Genomic DNA, 21,909 nt, shown 5'->3' with positions numbered 1-21,909 from the left:
AGGGAGGAGAGGGAGGGAAGGGGAGGAGGGGTGGGGGAGAGGGAGGAGAGGGAGGGAAGTGGAGGAGGGGTGGGGGAGAAATTAATCAAGTGCTGTACACTCAAACAAGTCTTCATTTTTTTCCTATAGATTGTAAGTGTTTTTACACCCCCCATTATCATTAACACAATTTAGATCATAGAAAGGTGGAAGGTGTTTGCCCGTGGCCTATACCCTGGTGCAGGGTGAGAAAGGCAATGATGAGGAGGCTGGCTTCAACCCGTGCATGTCGAGGCCAACCACGGCTGAGAGAACAGAACTCAGGTCTCCTGCCTGAAACAGCAAAGCCCCAAACCTCTACACCACAGACACTGGTAAACGGGTTCAACACAATGGCAATTTGCCTTACATTGATATTACACTCAACTGCAGTAAAACATGCACTTAATACAATTATCATCTTTTTTTTCCATTTAGAAAATCCAGTATAAAATAGCTTCATAAATTCCGCGGTTTGGCTTTTTCAAAGAATTATATATATATCGTCATCTCCGAACTATGTTGTTCAAAGCGCCTATTTACTTTAGTACACTTTGGACAAAATTGTTCTGAGGCGACGATATATCAAAAATTTATTCATGAGGTTCTTCAACAATTTTCTGTTTTACCACTTTCATCTCATTTTTGCTTCTTTTTGTATCATAGACTCAAGTCTCTACCAATTTTATCATTTCCGAGCAGTCCTGGAAGTGGAAACAAGTGAAAAAATCACAGATTAAATTTAGCTAACGTTGTTGAAGAATTAATGGATTTAAAAGAACTAAGGTTGCCGTGCAATCGTCTTACCATATCTCTGGTGATTTTATTCTTTGCATCCAGTTCATCTAAATCTGCTTGGGACCTGCGTTTCTCTGGCATGGAGAGAATCAACAAAACACTTGAGCCTCAGTATGGGTACATTTTTCTCAGCACCATTAATAACATTCATCACAATGAAAGGGCTGGTGTCTGAGATGTAATACTTGGGTTCTACACCTTGTATGCAGAGAAGTAAGTTTGATTTCTGCATTGGGGGGGGTCCCATTTTATCCTGTATTTTGTCTTCCTGCCCGGGCCCTGAGTACCACTCACCAAAGTTTGGCTCTGACAAGTAGAGTTCAAGGAACCTGCCTCCTAGATGATCTAATCTGTGTCATTGGGGGTGTAAACCATTTGCAACCATCCATCATAGTATAGAGAAAAGTTGTCAGTCTTACAGGAGAGATATTGTGGTGCACGAGGGGCATCCTACCAGCAGGAAGAGGTGTAAAGCTCTGGAAAGGTCACAAACACTAATACATTTTGAGTTGAAACATTATAAAAGCTTTCATTCTTTCTTTCTTCCTTTCGATATCTCGCCACTTAGATGTAAACTTTCAAAAGAATCAGTCTCAGAGCCAAAGTACTCCCGCTTGAATAACATTTAAGTGCACACACCACCAATTGACCTAAGGCCCGAGGGTTCTTCGACCCCTACAATGATTAACTGAAATTCATAGGTGGGCATAAGCTTAAAAATCAAGGGGCCTGGTACACTTTCAATTACTCATCTCCATCCATAGGAGCAGAGAACCAAGTAAGGACTTCTTTATGCAACACTCCCATTCCTTACACTGAGGGCAGCTTCAGTTGAGAAAAGGATTAACACGATCATTTCAATAATGTTATGAACCCAAGATATCAAGTTCACTAAAACGCTTAGAGACTTAAAAGCTAGCAATAATTCAACTTTTTAACGATTGTCTCTTTAAAACAAGACCTCCACCTCCGACACCCCTCTGATACAAAACCAAACTACACACAAAAAGAAAATTTGTGATCTATTTCTTCCAAGAGTCGAACACAGTCAATGGGTGACATTTTATCAAAGCTCTCACCAGGCTTGTCCTTGAGGTAAGCTTCCACCAAGTTGTTCACAATATGGTTTTTGTTGATGCGATCGACTTTCAAGCGACACTTGACAAGAGAAATTGAAAAAAAAATTTATAATTTTTTAACAGTGATCTCACACCAAGAGCTCACAAAAACTCCAACTTTTATCTTCTCTAAAGCAAATTTAACTTTTGGCTGGAAAACCTACTGAAATCGTAGAATACAGCTGAAGAACACAGTACACCAATGGAATCACATTAAAACACTAATTCTTAAGAGTTCTCTATCTTAATATGTAAGTAAAAACAACCTTTAAAATTCTCATTTGAGTACAACTAGGTTTTAATTAAAATAAAGATTTTGTCTACTGTCATCATTACAATATCAAACAGATGTTCTCATCTTGAGCGTATACTGACTGAGTGTGCAACTGCTTCGGTCTCTGATTCAGATATTTATTCAGAAAACAATTACCATTTAAAACATCTCGTAACTTTTCAAAAATGGACATTTTTTGTCATATTTGACATAAAAGCAATCATCTTATTAACATTGACATAATGTCATGATCTGATTTTTTATCTTATTTCCCTCTTTGGACTCGTTTAAGGTAAACAGCAGAGATATATTAACTCTTTCCCTCCCACACCATATTCTCATTGTGACCAAACTATTTTTGTGATATTTCTCCTGTCACATAGTAATTATATAAAATATTATTTCTTCCTAACCTTTTACAAAGCCTGAAATATATGTCAAAATGTTGAAAAAATATTTTCTTATTAGACAATACAAAAAGAAAAAAAGGAAGCTTATAATATGTTATACTTTAAAATGAAGAAAAAGTAATTTCTTATTTGACTTTTTTTTTTTTTTTTAAGCAATTGGAGCTAAAATATATTGTGTTTTTTGTGAGTCAATTGACTCTGGAAAGAAAGTAATTAAGAATTTGTGGAGCCATGAAATACTGCTCACAGTCATAAAGCGCTGGTCAAGCAAAACACATTTTGCGATTCCCTGTGGAGCCTGAGTTACATTCTACATAAAATAATGGGTTTTTTTCATGTTCATTCTTTATTTCACATCTCTTACATTTCCAAATGATTCTTCATAGCCATGAACAGTCCATTTTCTAAACACAGTGGAATCCGCTTAAACTGATCTTAGGTTAATCGAAAACAGCAGTCCCGCGCCCTGCAGATTTCAGTTTAAGCGGACTCCACTTTATTAGCAAATGAAAATCAAGACTTACTGATGGGCACTCATTTGACCTCTCCATCCACTCTGAGTAGCAGCCAGAACAGTAGGAATGCATGCACGGCTGCAAACTGAACACACAGCAAAACAGGAATCAGTGGCAGGGAAACAATGTTTAAATACTGACACCAAGCAAATGTTCAATTTGGCGACTGCGTAAATGTTCAATTACAAACACTGAGCAAAATCACCAATACCTACACTGAGTCGACATTCAATTCCTAACACTGAACAAATGCTCTAGACTCTAATACTCACACTGAGCTAAAGTTCAAATCCTGACTTTGAGCAAATGTTCAAATACTACAACTGGGCTTAAGTTCAAACGCTGACACAAAGTAAATGTTCAAATAAGCACACTCAGAATTTCTTTTAACATAGAAAATTCTTCCTGAAAATATTTTAAGGGTGGTATAGACAAAGTTTCAGAAAGAAATGCTCAAAATACTAGTTTCCAAGTTTGGTAAAAAAATGATACTCTCATATATTTAGTAAAAGGAGACCAAGCTTATAGTTTTTATTTTTTTTAAACCATCAGGGCAGTTCCCGTGCTCAGACCTGATGCAGTCATGAAAGAGCTCCTGGCAAATGATACAGATCAGGCTCTCCGCAATCGCATCTGACTCTGGTTCCTGGGGAACTCCAGATTTGCCTTCTGGTACTGGAGAGAAAGAAAAAAATCTGGTAAAACTTGAGCTTCTTTTCCTCCCTGTAAATTCAAACTGAAATTAGCATGGCTATTTTTTTCCCTAAAAGAAAAACAACCCCAACTTATTTGGAGTTTTTCCTTCATATTACGAATTTCTTTCAGCACTTCCCCTTGACTTTCAGATTAAGCATTAGCCTTCACAGTTATTATTTCTGCCGTCTGTGGTGAAGCGGTTAGACACATCACATTTGCATGTAGAAAACTTGAGTTCAACACCCATGTGAGGAAAATTTTTATCAAGTATCTCTGTCTTTCTGTTGGGACCTTGTATCCCTCTCAGCCTTTGTTGGCCCCAATAGGCAGGGTCGAAGATCACCCCCTGAATGATCTAACTTGTGTCAATGGGAGCATTAAAACACAAACATTCTTTTTACAAAATTAAACAGTCATTATTATCACCAGGAAAAAATAAAGATCACTGGAGAGCATTATTTAACCCTTCCTGTTAGGAATTTTCTTAAAAACCAAAAACCCCTCAGAAAATTAAGTCGCAGGTCCATCTTCACAATTGAATTCATTACAGTTGGCTGAAAAGGCACCTTAAAAGAATTTTGAGAAATTTCTCTGTGACTGTCTTCAAACTTGCCCCATACACTATATACAAAATATACTCTCTCTTTCCATTTAAAAAAATAATAACATTGAATTCCGTGCTGTTAATGGATTAATTACTTATAAATCCAGAACCAAATTAAGTATACAACAAACCAGAGGAAGTGGAAGAGACTTCTGCGGTTTTCGCAGTCCCAACACCAAACTGGCTGTCATTTGAAGTTTCTTTTGCATCTTTCTTTTCATTTTTCAGAGGTTCTTCTGCTGCTGCCTTTTCTGAAAAATCAACAAACGAACACAAAACCATTACCTCTGTTTCCAAAAAACACCCTTTAACTTGAACTGTAACACTTTAAATAACAATGAAAAAAATTAATGAGATGCACTTATTCCTTTGAATTGCATAGTTGATGTCTAACCAACAAGAAAAAGATTAAAAGGGAGTAAAGTAAGAAGACTGACTTCTAAACAAGACTTGCCATGTTTGGAAAGCTGGAAAACATGCCTTAGACATGTGCCAGAAGTATCTACAGACCAAAATAAAATGAGGGAACAATTTAATGTAAAAAGATATATATATAGCTTTTTTTCCAAATTCACTAACTTTAAAGAAGTATATGAGACAACAGCCTTTGAAATGATCAAGCTACTGTCTCAAAATGGGCTTAAAACATTTACAACTATAAACAACAATACCACTGATGACTCTTTCTTTAAGATAATGACCAACAACAACAACAACAACAACAACAAAAAAAACAACCCCAAAAACAATTTTTATTCAAACCTGGAGATGGGTCTTCACATGTCTGTGAACGCATTTTCTTGTTAGTTACATGAGGGCTGCTGTCATCACTTTTCTGTAAAGAACAAGGGAAGCATTTGTTACAGTGGTTCACTTTTATTCATCCAATTTCAGTCTCGGTATTCAGAACCTATTTCTTATTTCACTTCCAGCAATTGCCAAAGTTGTTTCTTCCAAGATTCCAGCAAAGCCTGCCAAAAATCTGTGGAGAAAATTTCACTGACCCCAAAACTCAAGATCAATTATAAATCTTAAACTGCTGGTACATGGCCCTTTTGTGAGTGTATGCATTGTTCTAGAGGGCATTCAATTCCAGACATTTTTCACTAGAGAGTTTTCAGATGGCTTAATTTGGTGATGAGAGCTTAAAGAGGTCATTTACCTTTTTTTTCCTTTGGCTACCAACGAACTTCAAATCCCTAACCCAAAATCTGATGAGTTATGCCTGCTTGAAAATACTTTCATAGTGTGAGGCAGAGACAGATTGATTGTAGATGTTTAATAGGTCTATCAACACCATTTCAATCATTTTGGAGGCAGGCTGCTTTTCCCCTGCCTGACATTGCCAACCAGAGCTGAGAGGGATAAAATATCCCAGCAGGAAGGAGGATATATACTCAATCAATATTCTTCCCATAAGGGAATTGAACTCATGTCTACTGCTTGCAAAAGCGAAACACCTAACCACTACACCACAGATGCCAGAAAGCAGAGGATATACTCACAGCACTTAATAAAGTTTTGTTAAGAAAAAATTACAATAGGTGTCATATTTGCAAGTGGCCAGTACAGAAAAAAGGAGCCTACCAGTATAATAATAATAATTAATTCAGTGACATCTGTAACATCTCAGAGAAGCAAACCCTGATATAGATCGGTCTTGCATATTTCCAGCCTCTGTGCTTTTGTACTTCTTCACTGACCTGCTTTTTATCCCAATCCTTATTAACTGCACCTCAAGAGTTCACCACAAGAAGCTAAATGTAGTCATAAAAAAGGAAATAATTATAATTCCTATTCCTATTAACAATTAAGAGACTCATTTCTATCAGTAAACGCACAATGGATACTCACTCGCTTCTGGGTTGGAGGGCTTGAAGTCGATACCTCATTGATATCATCATCTACAACAACAAAATTAAAGAGTATAAGATTTGTAATAAATGATAGCAACAATTTTTATTTTTCTCAAAATGATTTTATGTGACACAAAACAGTGGAATCAGGCGCTCGTCAATCTTTGGGCATATTGGTATCTTATCTTGAATAAATGTTGAGATATTTGCAATTGAAGAATGTGGAGGGTTGCCTAATGTAAGAAGTAAAATTGGGAGAAAATGGCTGCCAAATTTTCGTAACTTCCAAAGCTTGAGTGTCCTTGGAAAAGGCAAATTTATATTTTTTGTGCTTTTGATAAACTTTTGAAAGTAAAATCCACATAGGAATTTGTTCCTAAATAGACATAAAAGGTTTGAGCCAAAAAAACAACAACAACAAAAACCACCAAGAAAAATTCAATAAAAATTGCTCAACAGGTGCAAAAATGCCTATTTCTTCAATTTCATTATTTTTAATGAATGCCTGATTTCACCAAAACGCAACACATATTGTCTTTGACGTGTCCATTGTGATTTTTCTCCAAATCTTTGACTTCTTTTTTTTGATAATTGTAAAAGCATACTCAGAATAAGTGAAATGTTTAAAATATCAACATTTACATCTTAACTCAAGTTAATCGATTTATACATTTGCAATTATAAACATAACATGACTATGGTAAACTTGTGTCACCCAAACAATGATACTCTTTGATAGGCTTGATGTATTTCCTCTAAAAACCAAAGGTTTATAAGGCAAATAAAGGAAAATTACAGATTTGGAGTCATACCAACTATCGTAGAATCAGCATCTGCAATGGGTTGGGTGTACTCTTGTGTCGATTCCTCCTCAAGGTCAGAACTGGTCTCGGCCCTCAAGGCTTCTATATCTTGAAATATGTAGCCAATGTCTGGCAAAAGAAACACATTTTAACGTGTGCTATGTTCTGTTTAGGAAAGAGTAGATAAGCACAAACATTTTTTGTTTATGTACACTCATTTTATTTTCTTCACTGCATTTGTAAAATTTTCACAAGGTACCGGTAAACAAAAATTGTCATTTAACTCTTTCAATGTCACATGTAAAATAGGCCCCGAATAATGATAAACTGATACCAAAAAAAGGGGGAATATGTGTTGTGAGAGTGTTTGCAGGAAAAGAAGAAGTGACAAGAGGCTTTTCCTATTTTATACAACACTCGTACAATCCATATATATATATATATATATATATATATATATATATGTGTGTGTGTGTGTGTGTGTGTGTAAGCTTATCTCTGTTTAATGCCAGTAAATCATTCTTGTGCAGTAGATGTTTATAATATTTAGATCTAGATTTAATCTTCTCTTCAAGCTAAAATCTGAATCAGACGCTTTCAAATGGGGGTAAAATGGAGGCAAACAAAAAGGGAAGGTTTCTAAATAATAATTACAAGATTTTAGCAGTAAGTTCCCTAATAATTGGAATCAAAACAACCTCTGTCACAGTCCCATAAATTCTATGGGCCATAGGCACAGCGCTACACGGTCCAGGCTCTTAAATTCTACGAGTGCGGCAGCGAAGAGGTTAAAAAACAGCCCAACCCTATGCAAGGAGCCCCAGAACTCTACAGGAGTCTCAAGGACCTGAAATGAACAGAAGCCTTCGCACTAGAGACTGGGATGTCCATTTAAAGATGAACTAGAAGAAGAAGACAAACAGTCAAAGTTCACAGGAGGAATATATATATATACATTAACAAAGAGTGACAAAAATATGAAATACAAGTATTCAAAAGTGAACCCATGTTTTCAAAAATCACACACTCACTGAGCCACCAACATAAGCAAACACATGCATAGGGTTTGTTCTCACCATCCTCTGGACTGTTCTTCTTGTGAACAATGTGAAACTCATCTCCATGTTTGAGTTCCCGACACTGTAAAATTATGCAAAATCTTGTTATAGCATTTGCACTTTTTTAAAATCCAGCATTCACACAGTACTGATACATAACTGTCTGCTAAAATATTAAATCAGTCAACTATAATTTAATGTGTAATAACACAGATTAATTTAATTGCAGGCTCCTAAAAGCATAATCAAAGAATTATCATTTTTCACTGTACAAACTAAATGAACTCAAAGCAGTACTTGAAATACTTCTCTAAGTATACCGTGGCTTCTTTTAAGAGCATAAAACAATTACATAAATTTTGAAAGTATGATAGGTCACATCAAAAGCTTCAATACTTCCCACTATTGAAACTGAAACAAACAAAGAAGTTAGTTATTGGAGATGATTTCTCTCACAGCTCTGAGCAATAGTACAAGACTCCTTTTTTCAAATGAAATACTAGACCAACATTAATGGGTTGGGTGTTTTTTTTATCTTACGAAGGCAGTTCCTTTACATTATATTGTCAGAAACTGTAACTGAACCCAGTTGATCCGATTTAGTAGGACAGAATTAGCATTATAAAAGGCGTAATGTTATGTGGTCCTTCAAACACTTTACTCGTCAAACAATCAAAAACAGAATGCAATCCCCAATAACTCACCTCTCCTTTGATAAGTTTGATGTTCATATTCAGGAGAGTTCCATTTGTGCTGTGGGTTCAGGGACAAAGACAGAAGAATCGTAACCAAACATCCTGGCATCATTTTATCATATTTGCAACAAAAAGAAAATGCTTTATTCCAAAAAAAGAAAACTACATCTTTCCTTTTCATTATCTTCAGCAACACTCAAGAACAGAATTTGCAAATTTTCACAGAATTCCATCAGAACATACAGACTTTAAACACTGAGGTTGGATAAACTTGGATATAATGAACACGTGATAACAGATTTTGCTATAGGCTTTGTATACATACAATAAAATGTCCAGCAGTTTTCAACAGAAACAGATCTAGCAGGAAAATAAAACCACTTTCTATTCTCTTTCTACATTTTTCTCAAACTGAACATAAACTGTACTAAAGCAGGTCCATGATTATACAGCACAAAACAAATTTCGACAAACCATAGAATACAACAAAACTCTGCATAGATTATTATGAGTCTCTGTTTTTAATATTTTTTTAAAACAGGCACTGTCAATGAATTCACTCTTCCTTCATTTATCTTAATCTTGCTAGAATGTCAGCATGATAGTGTTTTAGCCCCAGTAAAATAGCAGCTTGCACTGTGTACTTCCCGGGAAGTTGAGATTGTTTCAGAATGCTGTTAAGTATGCTGGGGTAATAATTCCAAATAATATAAGATTGTAAAAAATGTGCATAGAGCTTGCTGTTGAGCTGGAATTTACTGTCCTATTATCTTACTGAATCTGACTATTTCCATCCTACAATGAAGAGGAGATCTTTGAGTGTGGATGGCCACAAAACTGATCTTTCACCTTGTGTCATAAAGCCAAACTTGTCCATCCTTGTCTCTCTCCAGATAACAATGCTTCCCAGATACAAGCTTGTTGCCAACAAAAGGTAAATCGCAATCTGAAAAATGGTAATAGATACAATTTTCATATTCTCCCTTTAATGAGGAAAAGGTCAAATACATTAAAATATGTATCTTATCTTTTAAAAGTGAGGTTTTCTTCACATATGGCCCATAACTAATGCGTGAAAATTGCACAGATAATAATTGTGATGCAGCATGGAGAAACCAGGCACTTGACAAAATAATGAAAGTCAAGATACTAGCATTTTTCTGTCAGTTTGGCAATTTATACATCTAATTTTTGTTTTTTGACTTAACACTATTGTTGTCCAATTAAGAACACATTTCTGGGTGGATTTTTACAGAAAAACTTTGATTAAAGGCACAAAATATGTAAGTTTTAAGTTTCCACTGACTATCAAGCTATGGAAATAACCAATCTGTGGCGGCCATTTTCTCCCTGATCATACTTTTGAAACTAGGCGACCACCTTCTTCAATCTCAATTACTTTGATTTTTATTCTAGAGAGAGGGGCATTTTCTTCACCGATAGCAAGACAACTGAACAAGAAGCTTTAAGATGATACCAATAACTCGACAAGCCCAAAAATTGACGAGAGCCTGTTTCCACCGTGTCGTGACACAATCGTTTTGGTAGATATCTCAACATAAAAAAGAGGCTTTAACAATTTAGCGAAGACAAATTTTATCCTACAACATGCTCAGGCTTGAATTGATACCACAAAAGTAATGAGAACTTGAATAAAATATCTCTATTCTTCAAAATTAGAAATTCAAACAAACATACAGTGAATGTAACAGGTATATTAAAATATTATACACAATCTTGAGCCACTAAAAATGCAGTGAGACAGTACTCAAGCAAAATTTTAAATTTTTCCTCAAACTTAATATATTCCTAAAAGGCAGGTAACTTTGATATAAACATGCAAAACATAAAGAAGGTTTTGGAGTCAATAGCACTAATAGTAGTAATAGTAGAGTATAAATAAAAATCAATTTCAGAGACTGCATCATGAAGACATACCTGAACTTCTACCAACCACAAATGTGTCCTTAACAACGGGGATCGGTGAGGAGTCAATGTCCGTGGTTGACACCAACTGGGCCCACGCCTCAGTTTCATCACAGACGCTCATTGTGATGGCAACTGAGGTAGACCTGTAATAGATCAAAGGTTGAAAATTCTAAAATAAATAAGTCAGCTCTTCAAACACTATTCCATGAACATCTGTCTTCCAGATGTCAAGATCGACAGCCAAATCATGAATTTTCAGGAAGCTGCCTGTCCTCACTTGTAAATCAAAGCATCAGCACCTGCAATGCTTTTATTGATTCCAGCCATTCCGTCACACAGTCATATCATCACATCGGTGTAGTCAAGATTATATCACAGTCATCTCGTATTACCACAAATCCACAAGGTTAAATGGAGATGGTAATTTCGTCACACATTTGCAAACATCAAACACTCATTGTCATGGCAATCGCAAATCATGACTTTTGGGGGAGGGTTGGGTGGTGTGTGAAAGGACAGAAGGGGGGAGGGAGTAAGTCGTCGTGCCTATCAGCTACACTGTTCATAACTGGGTGAGTTTTGTTGAGTTGTGTCATTGGTGGGAGGGGTGGAGGGTGGGCTATTTTCTACTAGCATTTAACAATTTTGGAGAGATAAGTGAAGTCATTTCGTCACACATATAAGAAATGACCGGTTTCTGATTTTATTGCCTGTCACAGAAGACTACGGCACCCACAGCCATGGTCATCTTTAAGATTTGAATGCCCTGCCTTGAATGTACTTTTTCATCACTGATAGACCTGTTTCTCATTCATATATGATAAATTCCATCTTACCTTGTACAGAAACAAGTTCAATATGAATTTAAGCTTGATTATAAATCGCTTTTGGGTAAATTTTTACTTTCACTCCCGCACACAGATGCACTGCTTCGGGGGTCAAACTGCAGTACTGTTTGCTGCAGATCATACATAAAGCCACTAAAACTGCAGCAAATCAATTTTATTCTTAGGAAAATTTCAAATCTAACTGTAAAATATCAAATTATGGTTTAAAACAGGGGGGCATGCCCTCCTATAACCCCCCAGATTTACTTTTACCTCAGGGTGGGCAGGCCCCCCTGGAACCCCCTGATTGGTCCAAAGCACGTCTATATCTCGATTTAAAAAGAACAATCGGATATTTTAAAAATTATTAATTTGTGACGGACATGAAGTTGATATTCGTGTTCAGCATATTAATATTTAGTAGAAAATGGACAACTGGCAGCTAAGTGAGAGACGGGAGGGAGGGCAAAAAAATACCCGCTTTTGTATGCAAAAATCTTACATAACACTCTGTAACCTCTAACTTTGACTTGACTTTTTCAATGATGGTAGCCATCCTTCTTTAGCACTATACATTTTAAGAATACAATCCATCTCTGAAGACCATATAGTTCTGGAATAAAGTAGCCTGATCCGAGTGAACATGAAAAAAAAAGTGTTCAAGTTCAAGGATGGACTGATGTTGGCAACCTCCGGTTTTGGCCTCAAGAGTCGTCAAGAGCACTGGAATATTGATGTTAACATAACATTGTGGTGTTCGGGTCAGATTAGTTAGAGGTAGAGGTAGGGTAGGGTAGAGGAGAGGTATGGGCAAGGGCATGGGCAAGGGCAGGGACAGGGGTGTGAGTAGGCTTAGGCTTAGGTAGGGACTAGGTAGGGACTAGGTAGGTCACCAGGGGTTGGTTCGATTGATAGGTGTGGTTGTGGTGTAGTCACTAGAGACAGAGAGATCTAGTCACTAGTCACTAGTGTAGTAGTGTAGTGTAGGCTTGTAGGGTAAGGGGCTGTACTAGTCTTCATTAGAATCAGGTAGATAAAAATTAGGCCTACCTTTACTTTCACACAAGGACTGGACTTTGTGACAATCACACAGACCAAGAGTAGGCCTACGCGTAATCTTCAGAGAGTGTATGTGAATGGACTTGCGAAATCATAATTTAGCCAACTTGTTTACAATAAAATGATCCTTGTTTTGTACTAATCGTCTAAGAATTTAAACTCCAAATGAAAATGATCTAATCCGCGAAGCAAAGTGAATGTATAAGCTTGTACTGCCAAATAATGAGTTTTCTTTTTAATATAATTGTACCAAAAGAGACAAAACAATTGGTTAATTGTAGATCTTGAATAAATCATACAGAAACAATTGTCATGTAATAATGAATACAAAATAAATTCATAAAAGTATGTTTCGTTTCTTTTTTTACGTGCGGGACCGTAACAGTTCTTGTTTTTTGAAAATTGACCCTGACAGGGAAGACAAAATGGCGACCAGGATGGCTACTCTGAATCGTCTGAATGTTGCTCTTCGCACTTGCCGAAGATTTTATTCAGCTCAAGCTGGGGAGCATGGCCATGGTAAGACTTAGATTCTAGATCCATATGTTCATCAGCTAAAGGTATATTTTAAATTATCCCCTGATTGTTCTGCTGTTTTTACCCCTATCCTCTGGACATGCAGTCGCAATCAGCAAGGACAAGAGTGCAGGTCCAAGAGCAAGAGGGGCAGGGACGACAGGCTCACAGTAGTGTGCAGTCTCAACGCCCCAGACCGACCTCCATCAGACTCAGACCTAGAGTAGATTAGATGATCTTGTCAGTGACCTGACAATTTCTGCTCACCAGAGAAATCTGCTTGAAATTCAAAGCCAATAGATTGGTTGGAAAGACTTCCATGCCATAAAACAGCCATAACGAGCGACCACCCCATCAAACTCAAACACAATAAAGAAGGGAAGTGGCTATTCTCACCCGGGGTGAGAATAGAAATACGATCTACCTCTCACCCCGGGTGAGACTTGCCAGCGTAGGCTATTCTCACCCAGTGTGAAACAAGACCTGTTATTCCTCATTTCGGTGTGGATGATCAAATTGATAAACTGAAACAAAGTGTATACAGTAATACAGACCCGGTAACCGGGAACAAAGTCACGAAGTATACAGACCCGGTAGGGGAACTCTTTTGTGATTTCGGGAAGTTTCAGCGCCCAGACCCGGTAGAAAAATCTAGAGAGTGAGTGTGTGAGAGAGAGAGAGAGGTGCTAGCAAAATGTGACATGCCCCAGTTGGCAGGAGGGAACGAGAGAAAGATAGAGTGGGAAATAGGTGGGGACAAAGAAAGACGGAGACAAACAAAGAAAAAGAGAAGGCGAGCGATACACACACCCAGTAGGGGGGGGGGGGGGGAGAGAGGCAGAGAAATAGAGAGGGTGACTGCTTCTTGATTGAAATTATGACATTGTTCTTTACTTCAAATCGTGATTCCTCCTGCTCCAAAACGGAGGAAAAACGATCGTTCATCGAAAAGACATCCGCAATCTTCATTTAGATCTAGATCTAGGCTAGCCGCGAAACTAGATCAAAGATTTATGTCTGTCTAGATCTAGACCATAGATCTAGAAGAACCTAGGTCTACCCTGAGCCAAGAGGGCGCTGAAACTCTCCGAAATCACAACAGAGTTCCCCTACCGGGTCTGTATACTTTGTGACTTTGTTCCCGGTAACCGGGAGTGTATACACTCCCATTGATAAAAGCCAAGAAAAAATTACGTTATAGCACAAAAGTAAGCTAATTTGATCGTCTTCAAAGATGCTATGGCTATTTCACTTTTCGAATCGAGCCGAACTACGCGGGTCGCCATTTTGTTTTGCCCAGAAGTTCTCGCAAGATCTACTCCTCCCCTCTCTCTCTCTCTCTCTCTCTCTGTCTCTTTCTGAATACTGTCTATCGGTGCGGACGATCAACTTGACCAAAACAAAGTTTAAAAATGATGTTAAAACACAAAAGTAAATTAATTTGGTCGTGTACAAAGATGCTACGGCTGTTTAACTTTCCGAATCGAGCATAGCTATGCGGGTCGCATTTTGTTTTGCCCGGAAGTTCTTGCGCTACTCCTCTCTCTCTCTCTCTTTCTCTCTCTCCACTGCCCACAGACAAAATTGCATGCTTTTAGGCTAACACTAACAGTAGTAATTAGAACGTTTTATAAGATAGAGATAGCTAAAGAGAGAGAGTGTAGAATTCTGTGGCTCAGGGTGAACGCTTAACTGGTTGGCCTAGGCTATACTATAACGGTGAACGCCCACCGCGTGAGAATAGCCAAAAGACTCGCCTGCGCTAGGGTGAGAATAGAGGTGGCCATAAAGAAGAGGCCTAACCCAAACCCTAAACCTACCTCTACCTCTACCCCTAGATCTACCCCTACCCCTAGCCCTCAATTCTGCTCTGTCTCATAGTGGTCGCTCGTTACGGAAGTTCTCTCGATAGTTTAGATCTCTAGATCTATCTAGATTCTAGTTGGAGAACATAATCAGGAGTACGCCACTGTCCGATATTTTTAGTAACAGCCATTTTGTTTGACCTATTCTTTAACCCTCATCCTGCAGGGGCCGGGTTTATGTCGCCCGATAAGCCTATTTCGGCACCTCGCCTACATTCTGGTCCCGAGTCAGTGTAGCCCCTGGCTCAGGGCACGCGCACCGCGCTTCATCTTACGTGAAATTCGGGTCCCGAGTCGGATCCCCATTCATGCAGGTCAAGTGTGTGTGCGTCAGTCTGCTTGAGGGTTGTGTGCATTTGTGGCCTTCTTCTAGAACTGCCTGCATTGGTTCGTAATCGAGGCATACGTCTCATTCAAAACACACCAAGTTGGTAGCTCTAAATCTAAATTTAGATGTTTGTCCAATGAAATTATAGAAGAAATTTACCGACTTAGACATGAGGAGCTCAAAAGGATAGTCAGGAAACAAGACTTCCATTTTTCTCTATACAAAGCCTTTCAATTGAGCTTGATTTTGCATGAAATGATACTACCTGATAAAAAATAAGCTTTTTTGATAGTTTTGAATACCATTGTGCAGGTACAAAGAACAATTTGAGTGCAAAACATTCGGAAATTGACCTATATTATCCCCTTTCAAACCTCAGGTCATTAATAACAACAAGAGCGTCTAGAAAGGTAAATTCGAAAGGGCGTAACTACTTGTAATGTCTTATCAGCTTGTGAGAGGGGGTTATTCATGTGTTTGTAACACTTTATAAATAGAAAGCTATGAAAGATAGAGCGTTATTTTCATCATCGATTAACACACTCCCACTGTATTCATGGTGAAAACACACGTTTCCCGGCGGGCACGCTGTACACCAACAGTACACACTGAGTGACCCCGGCGACCTGCCTGGAACGTCCGATGTAATCAGTTGCTGATAAAATTCGCATCTCAGCACAGGCGCAGGACAAGAGTTAACATACATAATATAATGAGCATTATCATAACACTTTGCTAAAATGAAAAAAGAGCTTTTTTTACTCAACATTTTTTTCCTAGATCTGACAGTGAGACAGTAGATCTAGCCTAGGTCTGGAACTTCTTTTTTTGTGTGTGTGTGTGAATGAAGTACACTATTTTATGACTCAAACAAGATGGCTGTTACTTAAAATATTGGGCAATGGCGTACTCCAAATGTTCTCCAACTATCGGCTCGTGAAATTCAACATGACTCTCTCTTCTACTTCTATCACTATCAGATTGCCAGGTAACACATTGATCATATAAAGAACTATGGATCATTTTGAATTACTTTGAAGTTAGACGTACTGTGGTTAAAGCAGCTTTTTTTCGATGAGTAGAATGTCTCCTTCACTGACCAAACCATCTGATGTTATCAAATGTAAGATCTGGTAGTTGAGGGGCTGGGGCATTGAGTGAGACATGGTGAAATCTTCCAGTTTGCCTGAGTTTGAAATGTGTTTTATTCATTTGTTGAAGGTGAATCCTGTCTGGTAATAATTGGGGAGAAGTTCCGCAGAGGGCCGGCATTTACTGTGACACGGTCCACTGAGCAAACTATACAAGAGTTGGGGTTACTTTTTGTTCACCTTGTCACAGGAAGAATAAAGAATGGAAAGCACTATTCCCACTGACACTGAGAACAGACCGGCCCATTATATCTATTGTTCCCACGCTGATCTACATGGGCATGATGGTGATGGGTTACAAATACTAGACTTTATCTAATGTTGTTCTAGATCTAGATTCTAGATCTAATTAAACTAAATTTAAGTAGATTCTGATGTGAGTGAAAGAATTTTTTTTAAGAAAAAGGAATGATCATTCTATGCTTGCTTGTTATGCAGTCGTAATTTAAATGTACATCTAGATCTACATAGATCTACAAATTTTGGAAACCATGTTACAGGACAGGTAGAAATTCTTCTCGATTCTTCTTTGTTCTAGATCTAGTTCTGATTTTTTTATGCAAAAGAGTTCCGTTGTCACTGGGAATAGTTTCTGTACCTATCCCCAGTGTCACTGGGAATAGTCACTTCGATAAAGAATGGTGGCCATGAGGCATGGCAAGTGTTGTGGGAAGTTTTGAAGGCTTAGCCTTGAGATACATGGCTGTTTATTGCCCTAGTTTTGATGAGCTTTTGTATGTTATATTTTAAAGTCACCCCTCAAAAATATTCTCCCAATGTCCTCACTAGTATTAGTACAGTCTGTATATTATCATATACTTCAATATGGTTTTTGTTACAAAACCTCTAATACGGTGTAGATTATGATAAAAATTCTCACTCCTATCCAAGCCAGCCCACTTGGAGCTGAGAGCCCCTTGATCAGGGCGATTTTTGCGGACTTTCACTCTCAGCAAATTTCTCCCCCACTTTAACTACTGCTACTTTTATTCAAGCTATCAAACCTGTTTTTTGTGTATCCTGAAGGTGCCATTGCTGCTTGAAATAGAATTGAACTCATGATCAGTATTTTCCCTTGGAGAAGTGTAACCAGTTTTTGACATTGCTCACCTTGGAATAGTGAGGCTATATGATCTTTTGTCCAGGAAGCTTCCATGTCAAATTATCATAGTCATTGTTTTTTTCATTATGCTGGGCATCTGATAATTATTTTTTTTTTCCCCAGAGAGTGCCAAAAGGTGGAAGAGCGCCTTCTTCTTCCTTGGGGCCCCTGCCGTTGCTCTAGTGTACTACAATTCATACTACATTATGCCCCAGCACCCAGAGAGAGACGAGTTTGTAGCCTATCCTCATCTTAGGATTAGAGCAAAAGTAAGTTTGATAGTTGATTTATGTTGCAAAGTTTTCCAGTTATAGTTGTAGCTACTGGCTTGTTGATTAAGAGAGCACTGATGTTGGATTTTTTTATGTAGGTATCGTAAAAACTGTGCAGCGTTCTGAGCATGTGGTTTCGGTAAAATTGTAGTAAGTCTGATTGCTTAATGTGGGGGGTTTGCTTTTTTGCTATAAAACACAGTATTGTATATTAAAAGGTTCAGCTTTTCCTCAATATGATGGTGTAGGTTATTTGTGTTGTTCTTGTATTTGGAGCTGGAAAATCGCCATGGAAAGAGAAGCCCCTCAAAGTCGGAATGGAAGGTCAGCTGGTTCAAAATTGACACCAGTGCATTTGAATGGTTTGCAGAAAGATAGATGATCAAATACCGTCTTTTCATTGGAAGAGAACAATAGAGCTTTGAACAGTGTTTCCAGTGGTATACTTTTTACGGGAAATACAGTCAAACCTCATCGTACCGCCAACCCCACTTACCGCCAGGTTTGGCCAATGTAATATAAACATAGTATTTGAGCCTTTACGCCGCCAACTCTCTCACTTGTATGGTCCTTATTAAACTGCTCTAAATTTACTCTGCTGTACTGCCATGAACTGGCCGCTGGAAGTACACAGTACACGTTAGGCTACACAAGGCGCATGGCACATCCAATGGGTGGTTGCTTGACAATCTCTCACAGATGTCTCTGTGGTCTAGGTCTAGATCAAAATACTTTTCACCGATTTGCTCCCTCCCAACTCATCTCTCCTCCCCAGCCTTGTCTTGTAGATTTCAAACAATAGGCCTATAGATAGAGCTACAGTGATGTAATGTACCACAAGTGAATGCAATACAATGTGTTACATAGAAGAGTACAATTGAAATAAAATATTACTTAATTAAGCATTAAATTTTGCTCCCCACGTGAATTCGAATAAATTTGACAAGCTGGTTATGAAAATGCTTTTATTTTTATTGGTCAATACAGTTGAACCTGCCCTGACGGCCACCTGTACAAACAGCCACTTTCCATTTCCCCCCTTTCCTTTTTTTTCTATATAATTTAATTGTGTAAAACGGGCACCTGTCCAAGGCGGCCGCGGCCACCATACTTTAACACACAACCCCTATCACACCAAACAATAACACCTGTCTTAGACGGCCTCCTTAGTGACGCCATTACGTTTTGTCATAAATATATGCATTGGCCCCTGGCGTTGTTAGGTAGTCCATCCAACCGATTCATGTTGCGTAGGCCCCTCCCACAGTTGAACTATAGGTAACAAATTTTCAGCTGCTGGTGAGGTAAGCATGCGATCCCTCAAAACCCATAAGCCCCGCCCAGAACTCATACACAAATCGTAAGTGAGATGAGTGGTCACTGTTTACCCAGTCTGTAACAAAGGTAACAATGGACGTAAACATGAACTTGTGACGGAAGCGTCGTTCATTCTCCGAGTGGTGGCTACCCGTGTGTTTGTTTTACCATAGCACGAGATCAGTCCATTTCGTTTTATTGTCACCCTTGCACAAAAGCAGCAACAAAAGACCCCCCCCCCCCAGCGAAAACAAAAACAATATCAACAACAACAATGCGGCTACTTTTGGTTGGGACCTCAGAAAGTAATGGTTTGTTTTCTTCATCTTGATCAGTCCTGCCTTAAACGGCCTCTTTTCTCCTTGACAATGGGTGGCCGTCTTACTCAGGTTCGACTGTATTTTTAAAAAGTGGAATTAAATTTTAAGTTGTCTGAAGAAACTTTAAAGGGCGACCTATATATCAACTCAATAGCTTACAAACAGGGGAATGCCCGTGGGGCTTTTATGTTTTATTTAGTAAGGACTCACTCTCAAGTGACAGTCCAAAGGGATTTTTATAGCTCATTATTAATTCATGTAGTGATTGGTTAACAAGTCACCTTGACTTTGGTCAAGCGGTGGTCCATGTATTTAAAAGGGGACATGAAAACCTGGTTGTACCGCCAGCTAAATGCTGGTCCCGGTGTAGGCGGTATAACAGGGTTTCACTCTTTGTAAAATACTTTTTTTTTAAAGGCACCAATAGAAAGATGGGATAATGTCATCAGCTTTGGAAAATTTTGCCTCCTCCCTTCTTTAGAACTCCAAAAATGTTAAGACCTCGCAACATGGAGCAGTTTGTACACAGTATAATATAGGACCGTACCGCTCGCTACAGATGGCGGTGTGCCTCTGGTTGGGATAGGACTCAGTGTTTTTGCCTAAAATACAAAGGAACATGTTTGGGGCAATAAAACACTCATTTGCAATGGTCTCAAAGGCTTGGAGAAAAATTAGGCTCCAAATCTGCATTACTGTGATTGTACTATGTTCATTTGTATGTGGATGTTTGGTACTGCGGGTAAGCTACTGCTTTATTGTCTGTCCAACATGGGGTTGCAGCCAATTTGCGAGCGTTTCACACATTTCATGGCTGCCACTTTTTATTTAAAAAACTGACTAAGAGGTAAAAGATTGACGCCAAAATTCTCAAGAGATTGATGTGCCTTTCATATGGAACAGAAATTTGTCATATTTATTTTGAACATTTATTAGTTTCTGGAGCTAGATTATGACAGCTGTTCAGGAAAGACTGGGTGCCGCCATGCAGAATATTTGACACTCGTTTTTGTGTAGTTTAGTGTAATGATTATTTCAACTATATGGGAAAGGAGGTCATTTTCTTAGATGGGTCCCTTACAAGTGATTGCTGGATGGATTTTGTTTTCTTGCTATATTGTGCATTTTATTAGTTCCGTTGTATACGAGTAGCCTACATGTGACGTGATGAACAATCAGAAAATTTAGTACGCTGTTTGCATGACTATAGCAGGTCTGCAACACTGCTGATTTTCCACTGCCAGAATGAGCAGAAAGTTCGGATTTATTTACTGAAACCAGTAGGCCTACGACAAGTTGATTGTTTTATTGCTTCTTTTGTCCGACATTACTGAAAACAAGTTCTAGGCTACTGCTGCTGAAGAGCATTGTACAAAACCCTGCGCTTTTGTCTAGCTAGGTCTTGTCAGATTTTCCCACCCTCCGTCCTCAGTCGAAGGTGGTGGGTTTTGCAGAATGAAACTTTTTAAAAATTGTCGTGTAAGAACTTACAGTGGGCGATTGGCAGGTGCTCTGGTGTGGTTTGCTTCTTCTCTCCAATCAAATATCAATTGTCCTTTTCTCCCCTCGTTCTTTTTTATGTTTGTTACTCCCTTGTAACACCTCTAATCTTCTGGCGCTCATATGACCTTATGCAGTTGCGAGTGCAGTAAAACCTCTACTAAAACTTTAAAAAAGAACTTACATGCTCTCTATTATAGTCCCAATCTGAATGGTTTTGTTTTTTGTTCATAAAATAAAATTTGGTGACACTTTGTCTTTTTCAGCCCTTCCCATGGTCAGATGGCAACCACTCCCTGTTCCACAATGGCTATTACAACGCGTTGCCGGAGGGCTATGAAGAAGGCAGTGAAGCTCTGCATGGAGGCCACCACTGAGTGCCCGTAGCCTCCATCCCTGGTGATGAACTTAGCGAGAGTATGCCTGTGCTGTGAATGGACATGAAGAGACGTGATTGCCACAGGTCAATACAGAACAGGTCAAGAGTCCATGTTCACCCACAGTGGGCGTCCATTGCTATTGGATGAACGTTTCGAAGTTTTGGTTTTGGTCGTTACCACCAATGATAAAGAATATTGGCCTTGTATGTATGCTGTAGAACATTTGGTTTGTGTTTGATTTTAATGAGTACGGTACAATGAACCCAGTTATTGTGAAATAAACTTTGAATACAATTTTGTAGTTTTTGTTTGTTTATGAAATGTTACTAAATGTAATATAGGGGTGTGTTGTTTACCAAGTTCTCCACTAGAAAGTGGGACAGCAATAATGAAGAGACAGAAGGCAGCTTGATTCATCCCTGTGGGACAAAAGTGTTAATTTCATTCATCTGTTGGAATGGGAGATGGGCTGTACCCACCCAAGCAGGCCAGTACTCT

General features: G+C 38.5%; 2 protein-coding genes across 2 annotated transcripts in view; one reads left to right on the top strand and one right to left on the bottom strand.

The window, feature by feature from the left end:
- LOC101863768 (E3 ubiquitin-protein ligase CHFR) overlaps positions 1–12,887 on the bottom strand; it is a 24,581-nt gene extending 11,694 nt beyond the window's left edge. Inside the window, exons 1-13 of the mRNA XM_005106505.3 lie at positions 12,652–12,887; positions 10,784–10,917; positions 9,695–9,791; positions 8,855–8,903; positions 8,169–8,232; positions 7,102–7,221; positions 6,288–6,337; positions 5,196–5,268; positions 4,565–4,684; positions 3,706–3,808; positions 3,143–3,218; positions 1,896–1,974; positions 826–890 (exon numbers count right to left, since the gene is read on the bottom strand). Of these exons, the coding sequence (XP_005106562.1) occupies positions 826–890; positions 1,896–1,974; positions 3,143–3,218; positions 3,706–3,808; positions 4,565–4,684; positions 5,196–5,268; positions 6,288–6,337; positions 7,102–7,221; positions 8,169–8,232; positions 8,855–8,903; positions 9,695–9,791; positions 10,784–10,895 (1,008 nt within the window). The 5' untranslated portion in view covers positions 10,896–10,917; positions 12,652–12,887. The remainder of the gene's footprint in view (positions 1–825; positions 891–1,895; positions 1,975–3,142; positions 3,219–3,705; positions 3,809–4,564; positions 4,685–5,195; positions 5,269–6,287; positions 6,338–7,101; positions 7,222–8,168; positions 8,233–8,854; positions 8,904–9,694; positions 9,792–10,783; positions 10,918–12,651) is intronic.
- A 159-nt stretch (positions 12,888–13,046) lies between these two features.
- On the top strand, positions 13,047–21,705 carry LOC101863533 (cytochrome c oxidase subunit 6A, mitochondrial). The gene is made up of 3 exons (XM_005106504.3): positions 13,047–13,179; positions 17,746–17,891; positions 21,298–21,705. Exons 1-3 carry the CDS (start codon positions 13,086–13,088, stop codon positions 21,406–21,408), a joined length of 351 nt encoding a protein of 116 aa, XP_005106561.2. The 5' UTR covers positions 13,047–13,085; the 3' UTR covers positions 21,409–21,705.
- The last annotated feature ends 204 nt before the right edge of the window (positions 21,706–21,909 follow it).

This window comes from Aplysia californica, unplaced genomic scaffold (genome assembly GCF_000002075.1).
Source record: "Aplysia californica isolate F4 #8 unplaced genomic scaffold, AplCal3.0 scaffold00538, whole genome shotgun sequence".
Classification (NCBI taxonomy): domain Eukaryota; kingdom Metazoa; phylum Mollusca; class Gastropoda; order Aplysiida; family Aplysiidae; genus Aplysia; species Aplysia californica.
The sequence above is the reverse complement of the archived record's forward strand: the minus strand, read 5'-3'. Positions and strand labels throughout refer to the sequence as shown.

What these genes read in the sequence shown, in the direction of transcription:
- LOC101863533 (XM_005106504.3), top strand. Translation starts at nt 13,086, where the DNA reads ATGGCGACCAGGATGGCTACTCTGAATCGTCTGAATGTTGCTCTTCGC. An exon ending in AGCTGGGGAGCATGGCCATG is followed by an intron (nt 13,180 to 17,745) that starts GTAAGACTTAGA and finishes TTTTTTCCCCAG; the next exon opens with AGAGTGCCAAAAGGTGGAAG. An exon ending in ATCTTAGGATTAGAGCAAAA is followed by an intron (nt 17,892 to 21,297) that starts GTAAGTTTGATA and finishes TGTCTTTTTCAG; the next exon opens with CCCTTCCCATGGTCAGATGG.